The sequence below is a fragment of the Spermophilus citellus genome (genome assembly GCF_964194105.1).
Source record: "Spermophilus citellus genome assembly, chromosome: 1".
Taxonomy (NCBI): Eukaryota; Metazoa; Chordata; class Mammalia; order Rodentia; family Sciuridae; genus Spermophilus; species Spermophilus citellus.
Window position 1 is genome coordinate 184,683,379 of NC_138182.1, and position 27,637 is coordinate 184,711,015.

Here is a 27,637-nt window from a genome sequence, read left to right on the forward strand (position 1 = left end):
TAAGTAAGATATCTAGAACCCAAAATATCTGGAAATGAAATAAAAAAGTCTTCTAAATCAGGAATCAAAGACAAAATCAAAAAGCAGAATTTAAGGTATGGACTGAACGACGGCAAAATACACCATATCACAATTTGCAGGATGCAACTAAAGTAGTGCTTCAAGGTAACTTAGGGCTTTAAATACTTACATTACAAAAGAAAAGACCTTTACCAATGACTTGAGAAAACAGAAAAAGCATAAAGTAACCCTTTTAATACATTAAAAGGAAAAGCTACTGCCGGGCGCAGTGGTGCACACTTATAATCCCAGCAGCTAGGGAAACTGAGACAGAAGGATGTGAGTTCAAAGCCAGCTCAACAAAAGCAATGTACTAAGCAACTCAGTGAGGTTCTGTCTCAAAATAACAAAACAGAGCTGGGGATGTGGCTCAGTGGTCGAGTGCCCCTGAGTTCAATCCCCGGTACCCATCCCCAAAAAAGGAAAAGGTACCATGACAAATAACATTTATCCCAGTAATGCAAAAAACAGTTTAACATTCAAAAGTCAATAAAATTCCCTAGATTAAAAGAATGAAGAAAAAACTTGATTAACAGACTTCGATAGCTGATTAAAAAAACACTAGCAAATGAGGAATAACAGGAAACATCTTCAATCTGTTAAAGACAACTGAAAAGTTCATAGCTACTATTTTAACTGATGATAAAAGATTAAACTGTATGTCACTGATATCAGAAACAAGTATGCTCACCTTTTCTATTTAGCATTGTACTAAAGGTTGTAAAAGGTCAGAAAAGAAGAAAACATTTCTATTTGTAAATGATGAATCTAAAAAACTACTATAAGGAATAAATTAGCATGGTTCTGGAATACAATGTTGATACATAAAAATTTATTCTATTCTTACATACAATCAAGTAGAAAATAAATGCTCTTTTAAAAAATTTAATTAGCAACAAATAACATAACATGTAGGACTAAATCTAGCCAATTATTTCCATTCTACACTAAATAATGTTCAAGTATGTTAGTCAGCTTTTTGTCACTAACATCAAAATATCTGAGAACAACTTAGAAGAGTAAAAGTTTGGTTTGGGTTCAGAAGTCTCAGTCTACAGTGAGCTGACTCCATTCTTCTGGGCCCTGGGGTAAAGCAGAACATCATGGTAGGAAGGTGCAGCAGAGGAAAGCTGTTCAGCTCATAGCACTGGGAAGCAGAAAGCAAGATTGAGGCACCAGGAACAAAATAAAACTCTTTTTCCTTCCTTCAGCCACACCTACATGTCTATAGTAGTCCTTTCAAATTATTAATCCATGAAATGGATGAATAAACTGATTCGGTTATAGCACTCTTAATCTAGCCATTTCTCCTCTGAACATTGTGACTCTGGCTATCACACAAGCCTACTGGGGGACACATCATATCTAAATCATAATACAAAGAGATATTAAAGACCTAAATAAATGGAAAGATAAATTATGTTCACGAATTGGAAGAGACAATATTGTTACAATGTCAATTCTAACTTTTCTAAAGATTCAGTGCAATCTCAATCAAAATTCAAGCAGGGGTTCTATATATGTGTGTGTGTGGACAGAGATGTCATCGGGACTGGGCTTGTGGGTCAGTGGTAGAGCACTTGCCTAGCATGTGTGAGACACTGGGTTCAATTCTCAGCACCACATATAAGTAAATGAGTAAAATAAAGATCCATCAACATCTAAATAAATAAATAAATAAATAATATTCTTATGTCAAAAAACTGCCCAAACCTAGTAATGTACAATCTAAAGTACATAGGAATGAAATGTATGATGTCTACAATTTTCAATGCATCTGTAAAACAAGACTGAGAGATGCACTAAGGAATGGATATATAAGTGATTACACAAATATGGCAAAATATTAATCTACAGAATCTAGATGGTTCATCCATGTGCACTTAGAATTATTTAAATGTCAGTATCAAATTTTTCATAATAAAATACTGTGAGAACACTATAGAAACAAACAAAAACTATAGAAGTACACAGGAAAGAAAAAATTATATGCCGCTCTTGTAAACACAAAATCGACTTAAATTCAGAGATAAATTATATGCCACTCTTGTAAACACAAAATCGACTTAAATTCAGAGATAAAATTGTTAACTTAAGCTGGGCATGGTGGTACATGCCTGTAATCCCAGCAATTTGGGAGGCTGAGGCAGTTGGATTGGAAGTTCAAGACCAGCCTCAGCAATTTACCAAGAGCCTTCTCATAGGGAACTTTCCTGGGCATGGTAGAACATAACTAAACTATAAAAATTATAAAAAGATATAACTTTACTTAGTTCTTTAAATGTAATTATAAAAGGGCTGGTGATATAGCTCAATGTATTTAGGATTTCTCAACAGTGGCTCAAGTATATAAATTATAAACATTAATGAAGAGTACTATGCAATGAGAAAAACACTTATAGCAACTAAATTTGGGGTTTAAACACCCCAAGTGTAACAAACAAGGACCAAAATATTCACTCAATGAAAACATATTTGACATATGCTTTTTTTAAAAGTATCTTTTCTTCCTAAAGAAAAAAATTAAACAAGTACAATTTTTAAAGTAAAAAACAGAATAAAACAACTCATTAATTAAGCTAAATACACACCATGGAGTACCAGGAATAGGAGTAGTAGCTACTGGTTTTGCCTTCTGGGCAGCCTTTTCTTCTTCAGTCATCTCCTCTTCTTTGGGCTCCTAAGGAAAATTATATTATTCATATTTAATTAATAACATGAAAAAATATAAAAGTCAGTTATTACTGCAAATATCACTAACTGTAAAGTCTATTGCTGGAACTGAGAGGGAAATCCTGAATACGAATTCCTAAAATAATTGTAAATCTTTGCTCCACCAAAAGAGCTGAATATTATAATAGTAAAACTTAATAGCCATGTGCTTAGGAGCAGAAATGGAAAACTACAGTATACAAATCAAAGAAGACCTATTCATTTGAGGTTGTTTCTTATTTCTGCTACCTTTCCTGTTGCTGAAACATGACTACTATTGGCCCCCTCACCAAATAAAGGAAGCTTACACAAACCTCTTAGTGTTAGAAAGGGATCATTTCACACTTAGACACAAGAGTAGGGAGGATAGAAAATATAATCCCTCAACATTCCCTAAATATGAGGTCGTGCTTTTTAAAAAATTTGTTGGTGTAATTCATACACATATAAAAACCTAATTTATCGTTTTCATTCCCCAGTACTTCCCCAACCCTTCCCTCCTCCTCACTCCTCTTATCCCTTTCCTCTGCCCTAATGGATTCCCTTCTTTCATGGTATTCACTCCCCCCACTTTTATTTTGTCTGTTTTTCCCCTTGAACTTCCAAATGAGAAATAAAATGATAATTTTCTTTCTCAGATTTATTTCACTCAAAATTATGACCTTCAGTTCCACCCATTTTTCTGCAAATGATTTAAATTTTGTTCTTTATGGGTGAATAAAATACTATATTTTTGATACATATGTACATACACCACATTTTTTAATCCAATGAAGTTGAACATGTATCAGTCTGCAAGTCAGGAGACAAGAGCTCAAGTCCAAGCTCTGGCCTAAGACCTACTCTTTTCTCTTGGCCTCAGTTCAGTATAAAAAATAATGTAATGACACTTTTAAAGGAAAAAAAATGAGTTAAAAATTTCCAAGAACTCTAAAATTTCAGAGCTCAAACTTATATTTTTTTTTTTTTAATATTTATTTTTAGATGTAGACGGACAACACAATGGCTTTATTTTTATGTGGTGCTGAGGATCGAACCCGGGTCCCACCCGTGATAGGCGAGAGTTCTACTGCTGAGCCAAAGTCCCAGCCCTAGAGCTCAAACTTATAGTAATTATTTAAATATATACCAAACAGACATTCAGTTACATGTAAATTGTACCAATCAATGAAGGATGGCTACCAGATTAGCAGGTACCAGATACCTCCTTTATCTCCTTCATGGGCTCTTCTTTAGGATCCTCCTCCTCTGTCTCCATTGGCAGAGGTTCTTCAGAGGGCTCTTTGATTGGCTCTTTAATCTTCTCTTCTAATTTTTCTGTTAAACAATTAATGGCAAAGGTTTTTATGTAACTTTTAAAGAATTTGCAGAAAATAAGCAGTTGTGATATTCTTCTTCTAGATGTTAACCATTAAGATAAAATATTCCTCTTTATAATATCATTGATTTGAACACAATGCAATCAAGAAACACCTTAAAGATCTACTGACTTCAAAGGAATATATAGTCTTTCAGGTCATTTATATATCATTGGTAGTCATCATATCATCATATATTTTGCTGAAAGGGATAAGATACTAAGGTATTGAGAACAAAAATAAGGTCTTGTGATAAAGCAAATTGCATCTTCTACACCTAAGATTCCAAAAGCCCGAGTTCTGCTCTTTATAATATACACATTCCTTCCTGATCAATTTTATCAATCTCAATAAGGACAATACAACTATACAATTCCTGACAAAAGAAAAATATGCACCTGGGTGTGTGTATAATGTATACATCATTATATACATTAATTTCTCCAGACAGAAAAAATGATGGCAAACACATAAGTAGAAGAAATGGCTTTTTAAATACAATATATTAATCAATTCCGAAGAAATAAAAATCCCATAATTATGTATCCGGTGTGTTAAAAATGATTCATTTCAGAATTTCAAACAGTATACTCATTTATACTCATTATAGCTCATACTATATCATAAATCATTAAAACAATTATACCTTTTTCCTTTAGTTCTTGGGGTTTTTCCCAGGTTGATTCTAATGTTCTGTTGTTATAATAATATGTTTTCCCATCTGCTGTTTTATATTCAGTCCATTCAGAAACTGCTGTTGCTCCAGCTAAGGTAGCAGGTGAAGCTGCAATAGCAACCTGGGGGTGTATCATGGGTACAATAGGAGGGGCCATTCCTGGCAATACACCTAAAAAAGAATAATAAAAAATTAGATCCAAAGTATTAAATTGGGATACAAAATAACACTCTAAAATAGGAGCTAAATCTTTCTATTAAATATTAATAAGTGAATGGATCAGTTAGAGCAAATATATATATATATATCTATATAAAAAGGTGGCTCAAATATCACTCGGTTCCCTGGGTTTTTAGTTCCAATACCAAAATTCAACATGGAAATTCAACCTAACTACCTTAAGAACAGTCAGAAATTTGGGTCTCCTCTATGATAGAAATCTTAACATAAATTATAAAAATCATGGTACATGTGAATAGAAATATATTTTTGTAAAGATAATTTCTCAAATGCTAATTAAATTATAACATTTACTGTACATGTTTCCTGAGGCAAAATATTGCCTACTTTTAAAATACTTAATAGTATAATAATTTTGTTTTAAAGTAAATGATTAAATTTTATCAAATCCAAATGATTAAGTTAGTTATCTCTGTACAACATCAGTTTGTTCTTTTCCTAGAAGCAGCTATTTTTTAAAAGACAAGCAAGATTTATGTTTTTACCAGATAATTAAATAAATTAATACTATATGAAATAAAATACTATTAAAATAAGGACACATGAAAACAAAATTGGGGGGAAATTCTTAAATCTAAGTTCCAGATAATTATGTTACTTCAATAAATTAAATTTATACTATACACACAAATATCCACACACATATACTCACTAGCATGCAAGCATAATCACATCACTTTACACATGGAAATGATTTTTTTATATTTAACTTAAAAACATACATCAAAAATAAAGTTAAATGTTATGAATATGAGAATGAAGTTGTTTACACTTATTACATAAATTAAGATATAAAGTGATCTGACCTTATTTGCTTTTGTGAACCAAAGATGCTAATACTACAGGCAATCGGGAAAATTAAGTGTTGGCCAAATATGACAACTGCATTTATACTACTCATTAAAAAGAAAAATATAAAAAAATCCACTCACTTGGGCAAAAATAAATAAAAGGATAAACAACAACATTCACTACCATGCCAACTTACAGACAAAACAAACTAAGATGGTTTTAAAAATTACCGGTCTTGGTGGTAGCGACTGTCTTTACATACGGGCAGCTGACTATTTGCATCATTGCTACACCTGTAAAATGGATAAGCAAGCACAGGTTGGAAAGCTGCCATGGTATGTCAGCTACCACTGGGAATCAGGGAAATAATTTACCACTACAATTTAGAATGCTCTTTCCAATGAAAAAGACCAAGGATGGGGTAAAATTTCTTTTTGTTTGACATTTTGTGGGAAGTGGTGTCATATTTAATGATTCTAACTGTAAATTACAACATCAATTACCTACCAGCCCTGATAATATCTGAAGGAGTCTCAGAGGTTAAGTTCAACAACAATAAAAAGCCCCTTCATTACATATACATAACAAATTCTCATGTGGGACATTTTCCCACAGGACATCAAGTCCATGCTGCTCTTGCTTAGATGCCAAAGAAAGGCAAATGCAGCATGACACTAACAAGAAAGACACTTTCTCTATGCTGCTAAGTTGAAACTATATGCAGGAGCTGAAGGATATATAGCACAACTATGCAGAAGTAGAAAAGAAGAAAAAACTAAGGACAAAAAGGAGTGGGTGGCATAGGAAGAAAATAAGGTTTGAAATGGATCCAAATATTCCACTGCAAATAATAGTTCAAATAAAAGGCAAAGATGAAGGACAGCAGCATTCAACTAATGACAAAATATCCATGTTTAGTGCCTGCTCCATGGAATTACAACAGCTTGGAACACTGAGGAAGCAGGATGAAACTAAGAAACATCCAGCACCTTTATTATTACTAATAACCACATGGGCTGATGGCTGCAGAAACCTGTAACATTTAGGCTGGCTAAAGAAATACTACTTGCATTAAAGAATGGAAATCATGTACATTTCTGATAAGACTAAGGATTCATTATGATGCATTACAATGATAAGGTAATTAAGGCAAAAGCTGGAAAACTAAAACCGATTAAGGAAAATTCAAAATAAAATGAAAGATTAAGAAAAAGACTGAAGGCTTAAAATTATAGGGGAAAGAACCTTTAAATATTTTTTTAACTGAGAAAAAACTAAACTTAGTTTGGTACCCATGAAAATTAAAAATAACAAACAACTACTTTCCCCAGGACAGGAAAAGAAATCTTTCCTAGTTCAGAGTTAAACCCCTGTTTGTAAACAATGTAACTATGTTCACACACACACACACACAAAAATACTGCCAGCATTTGAAAACTGCCTTTAATTTTTATTTTAGATAAAGAATATTAGAGCTAAACTCTCATTACCTCTTATACTAAAATAAAAACACTGGATAATAAAAGCAAACTGAGTAAAGTTATAACTTTATTTTCCCTAGTGTTAAAAGAAAGCAATAGAAAAATTCATTTGCTTAAGGAAGTTATAGCCTGTGTTAAGTTTAAATTAGTATAAACACTGCCATCTATAGGACCACAAAACCCATTAAACTGGCACTAGAAACTCAATTCTTTGAATATATTAACTTATTCTCATCAAAGGATGTTCTCTGAAACAATCCTCCAAAAAATAATTTTAACTTTGTAACAGATGAAAACCAAATAAATTCATATTTAGATGTACATGCCATTGCTAAATATCAACAGGCCAACAAAGAACTCCTCCATTTAACTATCAACATAAAGATCATGCTGAAAAATCATACATATTTCTCCTCATGGCTAACATGATAAACTTATAGCTTTCTCTCAATGTATTACAAACATATCATGAATACTCACAAAATAACCACACATTTAAATATCTAACTTTTTTTAAAAGAGAGCACTTATTCAATTTTCCTACAACTTTGTCCTCAAATTATGATCTAATCTGCAAATTAGAAAATTTTCATTTAACATTTTAGATAATTATGTCAAAGATAGCAAGTTTCTTAAAATTCCAAATATGATTTTAGTTTGAAAAGTAGAAATCCTATAATCCCAATTCAATTTACTATCCCCAAATTCTACCTTCTATTCCTATACTTCACCTAATTCTTCTACTCCTTCTTTTCATCATGTTTGATTTTCCCAAAATCATCCTCATTAGAGCCAGATAATAGCAATAAAATAGAATTCAAATAGAATTTAGGGCTCCAAAATAAATTTCATACAAGTCTCTCCTGTTCTTCTCAATATTTAAAAGAAATAAAGAGGGGAAAATAGAAAAGAAGTGTACAAAAACCCCAAAAATCTGGCAAGGAAAAAAGTAAGTCCTCTTTTTCACTAAAGGACCTTTACTTGTAGTACTGAATTAAAAAGGAAAATGCAACCAGGCATGGTGGCGCATGCCTGTAATCCCAGAAGCTCAGGAGGCTGAGACAGGAGAATCTCGAGTTCAAAGCCAGTCTCAGCAAAAGTGAGGCACTAAGCAACTCAGGGAGACTATGTCTCTAAATAAAATACAAATTACAGCTGGGGATGGTGCTTAGTGGTTGAGTGCCCCTGAGTTCAATCTCCAGTACCAAAAAAAAAAAAAAAAAATTGGGGGGGGGGGGAATGAGAAAAATAAACTAATATCAGTGTCATTTTCTATAAGATACTAACTAGCGAACTCTCCAGAGTCTTGGTATCTTTGATAAAATCTTTAAAAACTATCCAATTCAAGCTTTCTTACAATTGACCTACAAAATTTCATTAACAACTGCCATTTATGCCTTTTGGTGCCAAACATCACACATATCACCAAATTTTGGTCAGCCAAATGGTCACTACTATGTTTCCTAAATTTTTAAATGATGGGCAAGGCTCTTGGGAAAAACACGTGACATCAAACTGCAGCTATAGCTTGAAGGGTATTATTATGACAGTTTCACTTTCTGCAGAAATGAATTTTGCTATTCTGTACCTTTCACCCTCTGATCCTCTAGAGCAACACAAAATTTTCTTTTTCAGGTGATCACCTTTCAAAATACTTCAGCAGCATTATGATGCTACCTTTCAGTCTTCTCTCTACAGATTTAACAACCCAGCTCCTTCAGATCTGATCTTGACATAGTCCTTAACCCTAAAGATTTCAAAAAGGTTATGACAAATGCCAAGCTATTCTTCATTATATCACTTAATTTCCTACAAAAATTATATCCAGAGGAAAGTAATAGCTGCTTGTCTTAAATTTAACTTAGAAAACAAATAATCCTAGCATTAGAGAAAACATTTTTTACTTTCATCTAATTTTAATGAGCTGAGTTTCTTAACTATCACATACAGCACATTTAATTATCTAAAATTACATTAATAATGTGTAAAAAATTTTTCTATCAAATAAAAAAAAACACTAATTGTTAAAAATTTTGGTTCCTTTCTTGCCAAGGTATATTATCTGGAAGTATCATTTTCAGAGTGGTCACAAGGAAAAAGACAACTGAACAACAGTGAAAATTGTGTGCAATTCTAACAAATAGCTATATATCACAGCTAACATAGAAATTAGTGCAACGAAGTGGAAAAAATAAACTGACAGACTGGGAACCAGGTTCTATTCATCTTTGCTACAAACTAACCCCAAAAACTTTACCACTTCAAGGTATATTTTCAATTATAACACAAGAAGAATGAATCATGGCTCAAGGATCAAATAAACCCATTTGACAACAGCTAATGCACTCAAATAAAATTCCCAATACTATCTATTTCCAACACTAAAACTACCCACTACCTATAGGAAGAATTCTACTCCACAATCTTTGAATTCATTCTCTAGTTTAAATAATTCCTCATAAGACAATAAAACATGCAAATTCTCCATAACAATCTAAATGATGCATGTTGTACTTTACTTCACAAATGTTACTAGGAACTTTCTGGTTTGTTCTATGAATTTAAGTTTAGTGACTCACATTTTCTTCCCAGCATAACATAACTATTAAGATCTTGGTATCTAGAACTGCAGGGCACAGGGTCAAATTCCAACACCATCACTTATTAGCTATGTGACCTTGGACAAATAATTTAAATTGTCCATGTACCTACCTCTTAGATGGTTGTGAAATGAAAGAAATTTAATGCATAAAAAGTGCTTAGAACAGTGTCCTGTATATAAAGCATTCAACTTGTGTTGGCTATTATGACTGGTGACTTCAATTTCACATACTCAATTCCTTAAAAATATTGCATTTAGTACATATTTACATGAGAAGATGATCATTTTTAATTCACTGCAGCTATTATACAAAGTGTAGCTTTAAATGTGACTCTAATTTTAAGACATGTAAACAACAACAACAACAACAACAACAAAAAATGACATTTACCAAAACTTAAAAAGAGAAATATTGCAGTTAGCCATGAATCTTTCAAAAACATTTCACACAGGTGAGATTCAAGGCAAATTTCAAATGCAACAGACACATGAGAACAAACTAACTGACAATATGAAAACAGAGCTGGAAAGACTATTGTAATCTGTTGGTTTACCTGGAAGTGGAATTGGCATGCCAGGAAGGGGAACACGAAACGGAGGTACCATTACTGGTGGAAAAGCAGGTATTGCTGCTGCTGGCTGAGGTACTGAATGAGGAACAGCAGGAGGTAACGTCTGGGGATGCGGCTGGGGAACAGTTTGCACAGGTGTGGCTGTAGGAGCAGGAGTTGAAACACTAACTGTAGGCGTGGCAACAGAAACAGCAGAACTTGGGGTCTGATCTTGTGTTGTGGGTGCTGATAAAAGACAAAACAAAAAAATGTATCACTTCTTCATAAACCATTTTACTATATTCATTCATCATTCATTCATTCACTAAGTATTTAAGGAACCATTCCATGCACTGTAAGAAATTTGTCAAAAAGTCTCGGTCTTCCAAGAAGCTTGAAAATAGTAAAATGAAATATTAAAAAAAAAAGTGAATGGGATAAACATACAGGGCTATAAATCAAGACCCAAAGATCACACCTCTAACTGTGGAGAGGGTACAGAAAATTTTATAGTGGGATGATGAGCCTTGAAAGATTCAAGATTTCAATAAGGAAAAGGAATGGAAGGGAAAAAATAAGCAAGTGACAGGATTTTGAGTAGAAGCAAAGAGTAGAGAGCAACAGGAAATGTTCCAAAAATTGAAGGTAAGCAGTCAACTAAGTAAAATATTTGGCATATCAACACAACTAGTGAGTTATGGCTGGAAAGGTAGGCCAAAGGCAGATAGTATAAAGCCTTGAACAGAAGGCTAGGAAGTCTGCATTTTGCTTGGGGAGAACTCATGTAGAGAAATGATCTAGAAAAACACACATTGATACACATTAATAGTAATTACCTCTGTGCATGCCTTTCTCTCTCTTTTTTTTTGGTGGTACTGAGTACTGAACCCAGGACCTCGCACATGCTAAGCAAGCACTCTACCAAAGAGCTACATCCCTAGCCCTTTTTATTTCATTTTGAGGCAGGGTCTCACTAAGTTGCCCAGGCTGGCCTCAAACTTACCATCCTCCTTCCTCAGCCTCCCAAGTAGCTGGGATTACAGGCATGTACAACCATGCCCAGCTAACGTTTAACTATGTATACCTTCTTAGAGTTTGAAATTTTTATTAAGAATGCATTCTCATGTTGTATGACTTCCCAAAATATTTATGAGGAAGAAAGACTAAAGGATTCTGTGTGGAACAGTAATAATCAATGTTCATTTGATGAATAAACCTAGCAGATGCACAGGGAGAAAAGGCAGAACAGCAGTGGGAAAAACAATTACATTATTAGACTTCTCCAAGCAAGGAAGAACAGGGAAAAAAAGATATGCAAATAACTAATGACTGACTGGATATGAACATCCCAAATAACTAATGACTGACTAGATAAAAACTCAGGCTTCTCCTCTATCATTTCAAAATTCTTCTAAAAAACATTTTTTTTCTTAAGTTCAGGTTTGGGCTATGGTTCTATAGCTCTATGGTAGAACACTTGCCTAGCATATATGAGGTCCTGGGTTCAATCCCCAGCACAACCAAAAAAATAAAAGTTCAGGTTTCCAACACCAGGAGAATGTGAAATTCAGGATAAATACATTGTTTTTAATTATCAAAAATAAAACACCACATTCCTAGTAGTCACATAAAATTAAACTGACCAAAAAAATAAAATCCAAATTTCACTCTTTTTTTTAAAAAACAAGTTTCAGGGCTGAGTTTGTGGCTCAGTGGCAGAGCGCTTGCCTCGCACAGGTGAAGCACTGGGTTCGATCCTCAGCCCCACATAAAAATAAAAGATAGTGTCCATGTACAACTAAAAAACTATTTAAAATTAAGTTTCAGTTCTCACATATTACAAAATATTTTTGTTATTTATTCATAGCTGTCTCATTTCAAAATAAAACTCACTTTGGTAATTCACTAGTAGCAAACAGCTTATCTTTTTCTTGATGTAAAGAACAGAAAGTGTCAAACTATCTGTGTTAGTCTGAGGATGAACTTAACAAATTAAATGGTGGGGGGGGATAGTGCTTTGCCAATCTTTATATGTCTTTAATTATAGGTGAAAGCACACTGCTCAATAAAAACCACCCAATAATCCAACTGACAAAAAAAATCTGTCAGTATCTTTTTCTAGTTTCTAAAAATTAAAAACTCACTTAGGCTGGGAAGATGTGAGCAATTTCATACTTGTTAATAAGGGACTCACCTTGGCTAAATAGACAGCAGGGCCAAACAAGTATCTTCAGGGGCCCAGGAATGAATTGTTGGTCTAGCATAGACCTAGCCTTAGGGTACAGTATCATATTAATATAATTTTATAACAGTGTGAAAATACAAATTACATGCAACATTTGCCCAGTCCCATACATACAACACTTAGCATTTGTAATATACTATAATGGCTAAGAATATATTTAGATATTCTTCCCAAATTCCCTGAGAAGTAGATCATGATGAGTTTTCATAAATTTACACAAAATGAACTTATGCCCAATAGGGATTAAAACTTATTCTTAATTTTTAGTCCTACCTACACATACATATCTACACTGTAGTAAGTCTTAAGGTATCATAACAACATTCAGATCATTACTAAAATTATGATCCGAAGTACTACCACCAGAAAAATAAAGTTAGTTCATACAGGAATCAATTTCAAGTACAAAGGATCACCAATAAGGATGGCAAAAAGTATTTACTCAGGGCATTCCTCTTATTTTCCAGTACAGGATATTCTTATTTTATTAGTGGTAATGAGTCATAAGAGGAAAAGGGTAAAAGCAATTAAAGAATTAAATGGGAAACTGGGAGAATGATACCTAAGACTAGGGAATAAATTCCTACTGACTCCACTTGTTAAGATAATTAAATAAAGTTCTACAACTCCAAAAATACTATTAACTCAATCTCAGATTTTTAACAAAAAAAGACAAGTGACTGACTATATATAACAGATGAAAAAATACTAAGACTAGTATGACAATACTTTAAGATACTGAACCAAGTGAAACAAAAGATAACCAAGAATACTCAGAGAGACAACAACAAAACTGATGTTTAAAAATAGTAAAAAGAACATTTCACTGTTTGTTCTCAGTGACTGGCCTCTTAGTCACTGAAGGGCAATGTGGAAAAAATAGCAAGTGGCAAGAATAGTTGATTATCCCAAAGATAGCTATGAGCTTACCGATATAGTACTGATAAAGAAATGGAATACACAGAGGATGATTAAAATATCTGTAAAACCACCTCCCTTAAAAACAGAATAAAGTACTAATATTTCTCCTTCCAAAGAAGGCAGGGAAGAAAATTTAAGCAACAAAGAACCTCCATATTGAACTACATTGCTTTTATCAATACCCTTTCTCCCATTACCACCACAGGTACTCCATAAACACTGGCAGTTTTCTGCCTTGCCACATTGGTTTTAGAGGCATGAAGCCTATAAAAAAGTAAGAACCCTCAACCAGTTAGTTAGTACAACTGTTATACTTCCATATTCATCTTAACTACAAAAGAAAACAAACTTATATGCATTATTTACATTTTCCTGTTTCTTACATTTCCCCCAGGCTATCTAAAAATTATTAAAGTAGGGTCTATAAAAACTGTCTCTATATTACACGTATCTTACTTTTTCAGTTATTTCTTATACGCATAAAATAAATTCAAAGTTGAACCCACTATCATTAAATTTCTCTCATGTACATTATTTTACACACTAAAATAATTCCAAAGTCCCTGAAACTATCAGGGGAAAAGCTTTTAAAATTCTTATTCATTATCCAGATAGTAAATTAAAACAAATTACAATCACCCCATTAGGAAAGCTATGTATCTTCAGTGTAATATCAAAACAATAATCAAATCAATAAAATCATTAAATATTTTGGGCTCAATTTCAGCCTGCAGAGTGAAGAGCAACATCAATACACAAAAATAAATAAATAAATTCATCCCTCTCTCCTTGAAATCTTCTTCTATTTATAGACCCTTACCTTTTCACCTTTGTTTGGAAAAGGATCTAATTGTGGGGCCTCAATGACTTTATACTTGAAAATTCTATTGCTTTTCTCTCTACATCCCATTCTAGGATCTACCACTGCTAAGAGATTAAAAAAAAAGTTCCTAAGAAGTTTCTCCTAGCACAGAAAACACTAGCACAGAAAAATCTTTCAAAGCACTGCATTTATACAGGCTTCCTAATGCTTTTCTTATCCATTTGCCTGGCTTTTAGGACCCCTTTGTTATTGGTCTACTAATTATTATACACTATCTCACCTCAGAAGTTGTCAAACAATCCCATACATTGAGATATTCTCATTTCTTGACCTTTGTTCATACTGTTCCTACTGAAAATTCTTTCCTTACTTGTGAATCCTACCCCACATTCTCCTTAATAAACTTCAATACCCATCTAGGACACTCACGCTTCTCTCCATTTCTCAAAGTCTTACATCTTTTACTTTCATCATATAATTCTGCACATCACTCTGTTTCACATGTATTATTCCTGACTCCACAATTAGAAGAGCTGGATACTCTATAAGGTCATAAATCAAGGCTTAGGGCTGGGGATGTGGCTCAAGCGGTAGCGCGCTCGCCTGGCATGCGTGCGGCCCGGGTTCGATCCTCAGCACCACATACAAACAAAGTTGTTGTGTCCGCCGAAAACTAAAAAATAAATATTAAAAATTCTCCCTGTTTCTCTCTCACCTCTCTCTTTAAAAATAAATAAATAAATAAATAGATAGATCAAGGCTTAGATTTATTTTGCAAACCCTACAGTACCTGCCATTAGTGTTAACCAAGTTGAACAGTTAACTGCACTTCTGCAGTTTAACTTCATAAACTGAACAAAGCAAATAATTTCTCCTACTAATGAAAATTCCGTTTTTCTCTAACCCAGAAGTTTTACTGTCAAAAATGTGTTTTAAATAACATCAAGAATAATACTACAAACACTAGGATCACTGCAGAATACAATCCCTACTTGTTTATTTTTCTAGCCCCTAAATATAAACACATGCTAGGCAGGTACTCACTTGATACTGTCTGCACAACTGAAGTGGCAGTTGTTGTGGTTGAAGTGGTAGAGGATGGGGTGGATGATGATGTTGAAGTGGATACTGCAGGTGCAGGGCTACTGGTTGTAGGGGTAGAAGCTCCTACTGCTTGTGCTTGCACTTGTGCTTGCACTTGTGCCTGGGCCTGAGCCTGGGCCTGGGCCTGCGCCTGAGCCTGGGCCTGGGCCTGGGCCTGAGCCTGGGCCTGAGCTTGCGCCTGTGCCTGAGCCTGGGCCTGGGCCTGAGCCTGGGCCTGGGCTTGCGCCTGAGCCTGGGCCTGGGCCTGGGCCTGGGCTTGTGCTTGCGCCTGGGCCTGGGCCTGGGCCTGGGCCTGAACCTGTGCTTGGGCTGCAAGCATAGGCGTCAGTTCTGATTGCTGAATAACCTTAACTCCATCTGGTTTGGTCCATGCAGATTCACGTGTCCGAGCATTATAATAATAAACCTGCAGAAGAAGCAAAAATCACCTGTAACACAGAATCAACCAACTACTATTAAAAATGATAATGCATGTTGTCTTAAAAAGTACTTAAAAATAACTTATAAAAGAGAAACTACATCAAAATAGATTATCCATATTTTATTGGACTATAGTAATCCCCAATTTGCTATAACAAGTATATTGTATTCTTAACACATATGCACACACAAAAAGAAAACAACATTATATTTTGGACAGAACGTTAACAAGGCTGGCCTGAGACTATGATCCTTTCGAAGTTAGCCACTGGCTAGAATCTGGAAATTTGGATTTTTAAGAGGATCACCACCATTTCCTTACTAATAGTAATGTCTCAATGCACCTAAACTGTTTATGCAAATGATGCAGTTTTTGCTGAACATCTACTTTCCTTCTGGTAGTCTGGAATTTGGATATGTGCTAGGCAAATGGCAAATACGTAACCAGACCCCAGTGAAAACCCCCAGTGAGGACTGCTAGGCTCAAGTAAGCTCAGGAAACACGTAACACATGCTGTCATCATTACATGCTACAGAAAATTAAGCACATCCTATTATTGATTCCTCTGGGAGAAGATTCTTAGAAGTTTGTACCTGATTCCCTTCATACTTTGCCTCATACATTGTTTTCCTTTTGCTAGTTCTGCTTTGTATACTTTCACTGTAATCAGTCTTAGCTATAAGTACAATTTTATGATGAACCCTGCTAGCCGTAACTAAAACTGGGAATGGTCTTCAGAACCTGTCATCATTTAGAATACAAGTTTCCAGAATCACAGGTCAACGTATGTGAGTACTCCATGCAATCTTTTAACTGCACAGAAGTCCAATCCAGTTACTTTTCCAGGAGTTCTACGAAAAACCTGCTTAACTAAGGCTCATTCTTGTTTTTAGTACCAGGATTGAACCCAAAGGTGCTTAGCCACTTAAGCCACAACCAACCCCAGCACCCCTGCCCCACCTTTTTTTTTTTTTTTTTTTTGAGACAGGGTCTCACTAAGCTGTTTAGGACCTGCTAAGATACTGAGGCTGGCTTTGAACTTGCTATCCTCCTGCCTCAGCCTTCTGAACTGGTGGGATTACAGATATGTGTCATGGCACCTGGCTCAGGCTCATTCTTGATTGACAAAGATACCATAATTGATCTCAATCTGCCAGAACTCAAAGTTTTATTCTTTCATCACCATGGAGATAATGAGTTACATATATTTTATAATTTACCTTCCCATCTGGAGTTTTATTTTCAACCCATATCTCCTCAGTAGGAGGCAATGCTGGAGTACCAGGAGCAGTCACAGGAGGCATTCCTGGTGGAAACATCATACCCGGAGGAGGAGGCATGGTTCCCATGGGTGGAGGCATGAAAGGTGGTCTCTGTTAATTCACAAGAATGGTTACATTCACTTGTAATTACCCTATTTCTTTCAAATTATTACTGACTTGTATCCCAAAGGTAAAACACTATAAGAGAAAATAGTTATACAGTCCATTCAAGTATATCATCTACTATGTAAGTAAAGTTTCTGTAATAAAAATAATTATTAAACAGGAAGAAAGAAATACATCAAAATACTAACATTAGTCAACTCTGGGTTATAGCACTATAGATGAACTTTGTGTCATTTATACTTTGTTTTTCAAACATTGGGCACTAGAATACTTTTAGAAGAAAAAAATTCATTTTTATATTGTTTTAATAACTCACAGTAGATATTTTTTTTAATTTTTTTTAAAAGAGAGAGAGAGAGAGGAGAGAGAGAGAGAGAGAGAGAATTTTTAATATTTATTTTTTAGTTCTCGGCGGACACAACATCTTTGTTGGTATGTGGTGCTGAGGATCGAACCCGGGCCGCACGCATGCTAGGTGAGTGCGCCACCGCTTGAGCCACATCCCCAGCCCTCTCACAGTAGATATTAACCATAAGAGAATCATTACTTCACAAAATAACATAGAAATAACCAAAAAAGAAAAATCATATATATATCTAACCCTTTATTCTCTTTTCCTACAAGAAAAAAAAATTAGCTAAGAAAACATTCACTATATCTTATTTTTCATATAATAATAAAAGCTCATCAAGATGTGAATCATATCAGTTAAGTTTTAAAAATACTGTAAAAAGTTTTACCAATCTTTTCAAGTTTGTTTTTTTTTTCTTTTTTGAGGGTGCGAGTATTGAACCTAAGGCTTCGAGTGCACTACACCACTAAATTACACTCCCAGCTTCCTACTGTCCTTTCTAGAGAAAATCAGAATTCAACTCAAGATATAGCACATAATTTTTAATTTAACAGAGCTACTATTGATTCAACAATACCTCAGAAAATTCTTTCATTATCATTTTTCAATAACTATTGACATAATGCAAGATCCCAAACCAAACAATTTAACTGTAACTGCTGTATCTCACTAACACTGAAAAGTTGCCTCTTTTTTTTTTTTTTAACATATATACCTAATTTCTTTGATACAAGAACCCTTCAAAGAGAAGTTTTCGTTGTGCAAACTTAAAAATATAATGAATACTGGGCTTGACATTTTAAAGACAGATTATAAACAAGGATTAAAAAAAACTTTGGTGATTTATAAGTAATAATGAAATTCAATTGTCCAAAGCACTTTAAGCTGGAAAATGGAATTAAAACTACTCTAGTGTTAATTTATATTCATTCTCCTAAAAACATTTTCTTTCTTATGCTCATTTTTGTTGGATTCTGTTTCATGTCCATCAAGCATCAGCACACAGACCCATGTTACATAAAATATCTACCCCAAATATGCCTCTTGCACCCTTACCTATAATTCACTTGGATTCAATGTAAAATTATCCATTAAGACCAAGAAAACCATCACTACGTCAAAGAGTATTCCATCACAACATTTGATATATTTCCATTAGGGGGTTATACTAGCCCATTACATTTTACAATATTCCACAAGTTTAACACTTACGTGAACAAATAAAAGAAGTTCACATGTAATAAGTTTTTACAGTCACTAGCTCAAAAAGCTTTATTTGTTTATTTTTTGGTGGGGGGAACATACCGGGGATTAAATTCAGGGGCACTTGACTACTGAGCAATATCCCCAGCCCTATTTTGTATTTTATTTAGAGACAGAGTCCAACTGAGTTGCTTAGAACCTCACTTTTGCTGAAGCTGGCTTTAAACTCAAGATCCTCCTGGGTCAGCCTCCTGAGGTGCTGGGATTACAGGCGTGTGCCACCACACCCAGCAAAAAGCTTTATCTTTTGCTAATTTTAAAGCAAATACAAAAACACATCACTTAAAAGAAACATCATTCTTTTTTTCCAATTTTTAGTATAGTTCATTCTTGATTGTCTAAGCTAATGGAAAGCAGATAACAACACTAAATTTACTTGGTTTCAGAAACATGTAGCTAAACTAATAAAACATAAACACATACTCAAAAAAGAATATAGTCCCCAAAACAGACATTTGAGAGTTAATACTTTCATGACCTCAACTCAGACAACAAATAAGTGTAGATACACTAAAGAGGGATATAAACCTCAGGTTAAAATACCACAAAAGTTTTCATTTAAAGAAATTCCATAATAAATCTTTTTCTAAAATACCTATAAAAATTTTTTCTTTTTAAGGGGAAAGAAAAAAATATTTAAATATTGTGCTTACAAAATGTTTGTTGTCACTTTCTAGATTCTATCCTAGGCATCATTTCTAAGCAGAATAATTACTCAGGAATATTCATATACACACAAGCACTTTTATATTTACTGGCAATATAAATCATTGAAAATAAGTTTTCTCTACTCAGTATCTCAAGATTTCAACCTTCATGTCCCATAAAGAAGACAGACTATTAAAAACAATGCACAAAGCTATTAAAGGTAGATAAGAACTATCCTACTCAATCCTAGAGTTGTATGTATACTTTTCTATCACCACCTAAATTCCGGTTCTAAATGTCTACACTATTTACTGCTACCACAATTTTAAGAGCAACATATTAATATATGGATGTCTCTTGTAGGTTCCCTTTTCCTATAAACTGAAACTAGTTAAAAATGCAAGTTTTTAAGGCAAAAATCTGCACATAAATATTGATACCAATGCCAACAAAAAATGACAACTTCTATATTCCTTACCTGAAGGTGTGGAGGGCCCATAGGTGGAGGTATCCCTCCTGGAGGAGGCATTGGTGGCATATTAGGATCAAAAGGAGGACGTCCAAAAGGGGGCCGAGGTGGTGGAGGAGGGCCTCGCATCATACCAAAGGGAGGAGGGGGCCGCATGAGAGGTGGTGGGCCTCGCATCACTGCATTTGGTGGGGGAGCAGGGCCTCGGAACCTCAAGGCCTGCTGTTGAGCCATCCTGGGTAAGAGAGCAATAAATAAAATTTTAAACCTCAAAATCACTAAGAGTAGCCACTGACTTCTAATTAAATCAAATTTACAAGGTAAGTGAAGTTGGAAAACCATCATTTTGCAACCTTCACATTAAAAACCAGATCAGTAAGAATAACCCTCAGGGTGCAAAATTTAGGAGAAAATTTGAATGAGGGGGACATTTAAATGGTCTTAAAACTGTCTCCCCACATAAGGTATAGTCAGAAGGTAGGATGAAAAAGCACTATATAATAGAAAAATTGGGCAATACCTTGACAGGATGATCAATATATCATCTAAGAAGGAAAGATGAATAATGTGTAACTGAGGACACATCACTTATTCATGATAACACAATACTAACCATAGACTGGATTCTATACTAAAGGGAAGAAATACTATAAAGGACGTTATTACATCACTTGACAATAAAATATCATTGTTAATTTATAAGCTGATAACTGGGCTATATTTATGTAAAAGAATATCTCTCTTTTTATATTTTTAGTTGTAGATGGCATAATACCTTTATTTTATGTATATTTCTGTGATGCTGAAGATCAAACCCTGTGCCTCATACATGCTAGGCAAGTGCTCTTTACCACTGAGCTACAACCCCAGCCCAGACTATCTCTATTCTTATAAAATACATGCTGAAGTAGTTGGAGATAAAAAGCCACAAAATATTATCTTATAAATGGTTCAGTTAAAAAAATGAGAGCGCAAATAATAAAGCAGAAGAGGAAAAATATTAACAAGTGTTCTACCTTTATTTGTGTAATTTTTTAAGTCTAAAATTAATTACAAAGTTTTTAAAGGAGGGATGGAAGAGTTAGCTTAAGAAATCACTGGTCTTCTCTATTTAAAGGGAAAGCCTTTCCCTGCACTGCATCCTGACCTATGCTCCACTCTACCTAAATACCCTAGTATTTTCTCCATGGCATTCAAGCAAATAGATAATATCATAAATGATAGCATTATCTATCCCCACCACCACCAGTGCTTTAAAACAAATAAACATCATTAACACTTCAAAGTGCTAAATATGTGCCAGGGACAGTGCTCTAAACTCTTTTCAAATATTAAGTCATTTAATCATAACAATCCTATGAGACAGATACTATTACTAAATTCATCTTACAGATGAGGAACTAGGGTATAGAGAAGTGAAATAATGTGCCTAAGGTAACAAAGGTGGGTCAGTGGCAAAACCAATATTCACACAAAGACAGCAGCTCTTAAACACCATGGTGTCATGTAAGCCCTTCCAGAGTAGGAATTCTGTTCACTCTTATATCCCCAGCAGTTAGGTCTGGACAAAATGCAATGAGTGTTTGTTGCACAAACCAAAAAATACATAGGTGATACTGTACCCAAGCTTCATTATAAGTAGGGTATGCTGAATCTCATAATAAATTATTTTTACTACAGTCAGGCATGGGCACATGCCCAGAATCCCACATATTCGGAAGGTTGAGGCAGGAGGATTTCAAATCTGATGACAGCCTGGCAACACTATGAGAACCTGTCTCAATCTGCCATAGTCAATTCAGTGAGCTTCCCAGTAGCTACTGTAAATCTCTACATTATACATGCAGTCTACACTTAAGTTCCCAAAAGAAGATTAACATTACATTCTTCACGTATACTTGAAAATAATCATTTTATATTCTCTCCTCTTCAGGCTGAGTTTTGTACAACTTTCCTACATTTTTCAACCCTTTGCTTATGATTTTCGTTTGACCTTTCTCTAAATTTTCCATACCACAGTTCAGTTCTGACATACAGAAAAACTGCTAATGAAGAACCAATGTATCTTCTAGAAGAGTAGGATTGTAAACAAACCCAACGCAACAAACCCAGAACTGCTATACCAAACATATTTAAACAAATTTGCAAGTGATCCTAATGCTCCAAATGTTGGAAAGCTTGAGTCAAAAATAGTGATTGTAAAATATGGATTATATCAGAATAACCAGGTCATTTTCAAAATATATGCACCTCCAAAAGATAGCCACTGTTACTTAATTATGTCTTAACCTTTAGGACAGAAAAAAGTTCATCACCAAGGAAAGATATTGTTTCAGACTTGAGTTAATGATATACCTTAATCTTGGATTTCCTTTCAGTCTGCCTCTCGTTTCTAAAAAAACCAAAAAACAACAACAAAAAAACAAAAACTTCAATATTTATTTCTTTAGAATTTCATACTTCCTGCTAATAGCTTAAAGCATTTAGGCTCTAAAATTAAGAAAAAGTCATAGCCTTTTGTTATCAGGCTAATTACATAATTTGAGTCAAATTTCCTCAGATGTAAATGAATAGGGAATAGAAATAAAACCTACCTCATATTCCTGCTCACTGAAATAATCTGTTAAACATTTAGGATAGTATTCAATAAAACTACTTCAACTACCATTACTTTCATTTCCCTACAAAAACCTAATAGTGTTTTACCCATAAAGAGTACTTACTTATTTGACTAGATGGCTTTCAAAAGTCTGCCACTAAAATGGTGACAAAATTCTCATAATTTCCTCCTTCAACAGCCTAAAGTTGCCATTTTCTGATGTCAGTTATGTGTAGAAAATGTGTTGAGTCCTTTATATACTCTGCTTTATCACAACCACCTCACCAGAACCTGCTGTGAGGATTAAACGTACTAATAAAAGTACTTGAAACAGCAACTAAAACTAAGTGCTACATAATACTAGGTACTATTACTGCTGTAATAATGTCAGTACAGTAATAGTACGGGTTAAGTGTCAAATAGCATGAATTTTAGTAACTTAACTATAAATTATCAGGCCCTGTATTAACCTGGCCCTTGTCAACCTTTCCACAAACTCCAGTCTTCCTGATCATCAAATACTTTCAATTTGTTAGGGTCTGTAAACGGGGGCCAACAGAGGTGAGGCAAAGAACCTCACGCCCCCACTGGTGCAAAGGCCAAATTTGGGGGCGAACAGAGGTGAGGCAAAGAACCTCACCCCCCCCTCCACTGGAGCATAGGCCTATCCACAAGTATGGCTGTATGCTGGACCTGTAGTCAGTGACGGGTATGATCCAATTGCAGTGGGACCAACCAAAGACAGGAGGCTGATGCCTTGAGGTCAGCTCATCTGATGACAGGTAAGGGCCATATGTAGTATTGGACAGCCTAATAGGCACAGTCCCTAAGCCACATGCTTGGTGCTTAATTAAACAGAAGGGGGGAGATGCTGAGAGCCATAGCCAAGTAGGAATGACGCATGGCATTTTTGGTTGAGATGATAATGATTATGTTAAGATGTGCATTCAATTGGATATTAGACCCCTGCTGTCCGCCTCAGTCTGCTACTTTGGAGCTCTAATGGGACTCCTGGAGAGTTCCCGTTGGTTGGGGAAGTGCGGTAGGAGGGAATTCCGGAGGAGGGATTTCGAGTTGGGGTAGTGTGTCCTGGGAGAAGGCCGCATGCGTGCGTGGCATTCGCGGGAGTTTTGGAAATAAAGTTTGTTCCTGCTCAAGTGGCTCGTGATTTTGTGCCCAGCCAGACTGCGGCATTTGGTGGCCCGTACGGGAAGCCCCAGGACATGCGGGGGTAAGTTGACAAGGAAAAGCTGCCCGTCCCTAGATAGAACGGGAACAAAGCTGCTCGTCCCTAGGCAGATAGGGCGAGAGGGAAAACCGCCATTTTGAGAAAACGGAGAAGATTGATACAGTATTTTTGTGTCTTGTTTTGTCTTGAAATGTTGTATTGTCTTTGTGACGAAAATATGGAAGGGGTGTTAAGTAAATTACTAAGGGAAGAAGGCACCCCAGTGGAACCAAGAATAGTTAGGGCATGTGTTGATAAGAGCCCAGGAACTCTAGTCAGAAAGAAAAAGAAAGTTCAGAAGAAGAAGGATTATCAGGAAAAAAGTTGCAGCAAAAGGCTATTACTGAATACTTTTCGTTAGCGGATTGCGCGAGCCGGTCATGGCGCAGCAAGGACTTTCCAAGTGGTGGCAGCCAGCTCTTCCCTGCCCCTCCCCCCCCACCCAGGAGTGGGACGCCACTGCGAGAGCCCAAATCCAAACCTGACCCAGAGGCACAGTCTCACAGGCTCTTGCTCCCTGTGCCCAGTGGCAGTTTCCCGGACTCTCCCCAGGGCCATCTGGGGCTGCCCGGGACGCTGCAGGGGGAAGATGGCCTGCGTCCCTGAAGTTTGATCATTTCCAAGGCCAGTTACTACAATGGAAGCTAATAAGTAATGAGCACTATTAAGGCTTATATGTACTAAATTGTTCACAAGGTTGTTTTCTTAGCACCTGCTGGAATACTACAGGATTTTCTTTAGCATCATTGCCTGAGTTCCTGCCTTCATCCCAGTGCCAGTGATGACAAGGGTGGAAGAATTTCCAGTGTTGCTGACAACCGGACGAGACTTCGGATCAAGCTAGCTGCCTGCAAAACTTACCTGGACTGTGATTTAAGCTAGCTGCCTACAGAACTTACCTGGACTGTGAGTTAATCTATTGAGACAATGCTTTACCTGGACTGAGACAACAAACTGTAATCTACAACAAATTGTAACTCGGTATCTTTGCTAACAGTGTCATTGCTGGTATAATTTTTCCAAGGGCTTCTTGCATGGAGCCATCAATTGGCTTGGTATTGTGGCATTTTGTATCCTCCCCTTCTGCTTATAGCAGATTATTTATGGTGTTTGTGTAAAAACCACTATGGTCGTTATTTAAATTAAACAAAAGGGGAAAATGTTAGGGTCTGTAAACAAGTCAAGATAGCACCTGGCATTTTGCCAGAGGGAGTGGTTTGTGAAATAACACCAGCGAGCCATTAAGTGTGGAGATTCCTTATTGGTTGACTGCTATATCTAGTTTATGTTAATTAAGATAAGCTTTGTGGAATGCATATATACCCCTCTTGTCCTACAATAAATGGCTCCCACTTCTGTTGTATCAATGTACACAAGTTGCTCGTCACCCCCCCCCCCCAGTTATTTTGCTGCAGCCGGACTGCGGCATCAATTCTTTATTTTTTTTTAATTTTTAAATATTTTTAGCTGTAGATGAACACAATATATTTCTTTTTTTTAACGTGGTGCTGAGAATCAAACCCAGTTCCTCACACATGCTAGGCAAGCGCTCTACCACTGAGCCACAACCCCAGCCCTAGTTCTTTATTTTGAAGCTTCTGTGCTTATGGTTCCCTATGCCTGACATGTTCTTCCCAGACTTTTTACATGACTGACTAGTTGCTTCTCATTATTCAGGCTCAGTTCAAGTGTTACCCCAAACTCTTTCCCTACCTCTGGCCTCTTGCAGCCCCTCTCTGGCTCATTACCTAACTTGAGTTTTCAATTATGATAAAAGCGATGAAGAAACTTCCACTTGTTTACTTTTGCATTACAACTACCCACTAGTATATGGTTTCCTTTAGTATACTGTGGTACTACATTGTTCAATAATGATAGTATGCAACACACACTGGATAATTCCAATTTAGCAGCACAGTTATATGAACATTATCTGTACTAACTTTCTTAATCCTCACAATAACACATTTGACAGAAGAAACAATAATTTGTTAAAGTAGCAGTAACACCAGGATATTTCTTATTCCCATTTTTTATAAGAGGAAATTTAAATCTGAAGTACCTTGTCATTAAGTATTAATAGGTAAACAAAGGCCCTGGGTGAAAATCTATACATGACTCTTAAAAGTTATTTTAGTGGCCCTCAATCATAAAGGAATAAGTGAAGTTTAGGCCTCTCAATTTTCCATCTATTGTAGGAAATGTGCATTTCCACCACTTAAAGCATGAGAACCAAAAGCCTACTTGTGTGAATAGAAGCACACACAAAAAATTTTCACCAGAACACCATGCAAATACAAGTGTTTTTTTCTTTCTAGAAGTATGCCATCCAGATACACAATCACCTCAATGGTGAATACAAGACTGAAAATACTTTAAAAGGGCAAGAACGTAAAAAATGCTACCTATATATAGGAGATAAATTGTTGAAAGTATGAGTGAAGACACCTAGATTTTAATCTAGACCCTACCACTATCCAGGGACCTTGCATAAGCAACTTCACACTTGTAGGCTAATTTCCTCTCAGATGTGGTTGGTTCAGTTTAAAATTTAGATCAACCTTAATTAAAATGGAAACTTCTGAAGACAAAGACCATTTTTGGTCTGGTTCAGGACTTTACTTCCTGCAAGTTTCATAGCACATGATAAATGAAATCCAATAAGTGAATCATCTCTAAATCTCCTATCTTCATTTATTTGCCAAACCATGAAATTCATTCAGGTTTCAAAACAAAGCCCCAGTTTCTGCCACCAAAAACAGCTAAATAAACAGTTAATTTATAAATCATGCGAAACACTAAAACAAATGCGTTCTGCAAGCAACTTCTAACCTAAGAGGTAAAGAACCACCTAATCTAAAGCCCTATTAAAATCAGTTTGCAACAATGTCTAGACTATTAATAAGTCTACAAGGCTATTCATTTTTGTAAAGCTAAGATCTCTAAAATGCAAAGTGTTCCCTAATAAATCTATCTCAGACCTTTTGGGATCAAAATCAAAGAATAATTTTGCATCACTAAAAAGACCCCAATAATGCACTTTGATCATTTATTAATGTACATTTGAGAAGGATCGTCAGAAGAATTTGAGACTCATCTCTGAAATAGGACAAAATTGTATTCCTGCCAAAGTAGGGATTTTTGTGTGTGCCAATTCATATTCATAATCTAAAAGACATTATTTCCTTCTAAACAATAACAATATCCACTTCCTTTGACAATTTCACTTTAAGTCCTAAACAATGATAGAATCCTCATAATCTACACAGCTCTTTTTTATTTACACAACAGCTCAATTCAGAATGGGAATTGAATATCTGAACTGTCAATGTTCCCATACAAGGAAAAAAAATAGCTAATACACATAAAGCATAGTGCCTCTTCTTTTCTGCAAAAATCACCTACGAAGAAAAGATTCTCCCAGGTCATTCTTATTTTATCGAATTTTAATTACAAATTCCATAGGCACTGAGGTTCCAAAGGAAGAAAGGTCACTGCACTCTTTAGGGCAATGGCGTAAGATCAAGACAGCAGGCTCTGGTGCCTAACTGCCAGGGTTCAAGCCACTTCCTGGAGCCACAATTCCACCCATGCGCGCCGGTTCTACAGACTCAACTTCGATGAGGCTGTTTGCTCGGGATGGGCTAGTAACTTAAGTGATGATGCCTCCGGCCTGTGGCCTGCAAAATGAAAATAGCAACTAC

General features: G+C 35.5%; 1 protein-coding gene across 6 annotated transcripts in view; it reads right to left on the reverse strand.

Annotated features, from left to right (window-relative positions):
• The window catches only part of TCERG1 (transcription elongation regulator 1), a 63,872-nt gene that overhangs the window by 35,371 nt on the left and 864 nt on the right, over positions 1-27,637 (reverse strand). For 4 of the 6 annotated variants that reach the window (XR_014021334.1, XM_081288907.1, XM_081288906.1 and 1 more), the window contains exons 2-9: positions 20,116-20,341; positions 17,207-17,359; positions 15,506-15,971; positions 10,476-10,718; positions 6,069-6,131; positions 4,777-4,977; positions 3,977-4,089; positions 2,652-2,740 (exon numbers count right to left, since the gene is read on the reverse strand). Coding sequence is in view for 5 of the 6 variants with exons in the window: in XM_081288907.1 (XP_081145033.1) it covers positions 2,652-2,740; positions 3,977-4,089; positions 4,777-4,977; positions 6,069-6,131; positions 10,476-10,718; positions 15,506-15,971; positions 17,207-17,359; positions 20,116-20,341 (1,554 nt within the window). In the remaining variant the exon portion in view is untranslated. The remainder of the gene's footprint in view (positions 1-2,651; positions 2,741-3,976; positions 4,090-4,776; positions 4,978-6,068; positions 6,132-10,475; positions 10,719-15,505; positions 15,972-17,206; positions 17,360-20,115; positions 20,342-27,637) is intronic. The other 2 variants (XM_081288909.1, XM_081288908.1) reach the window with 1 other exon arrangement.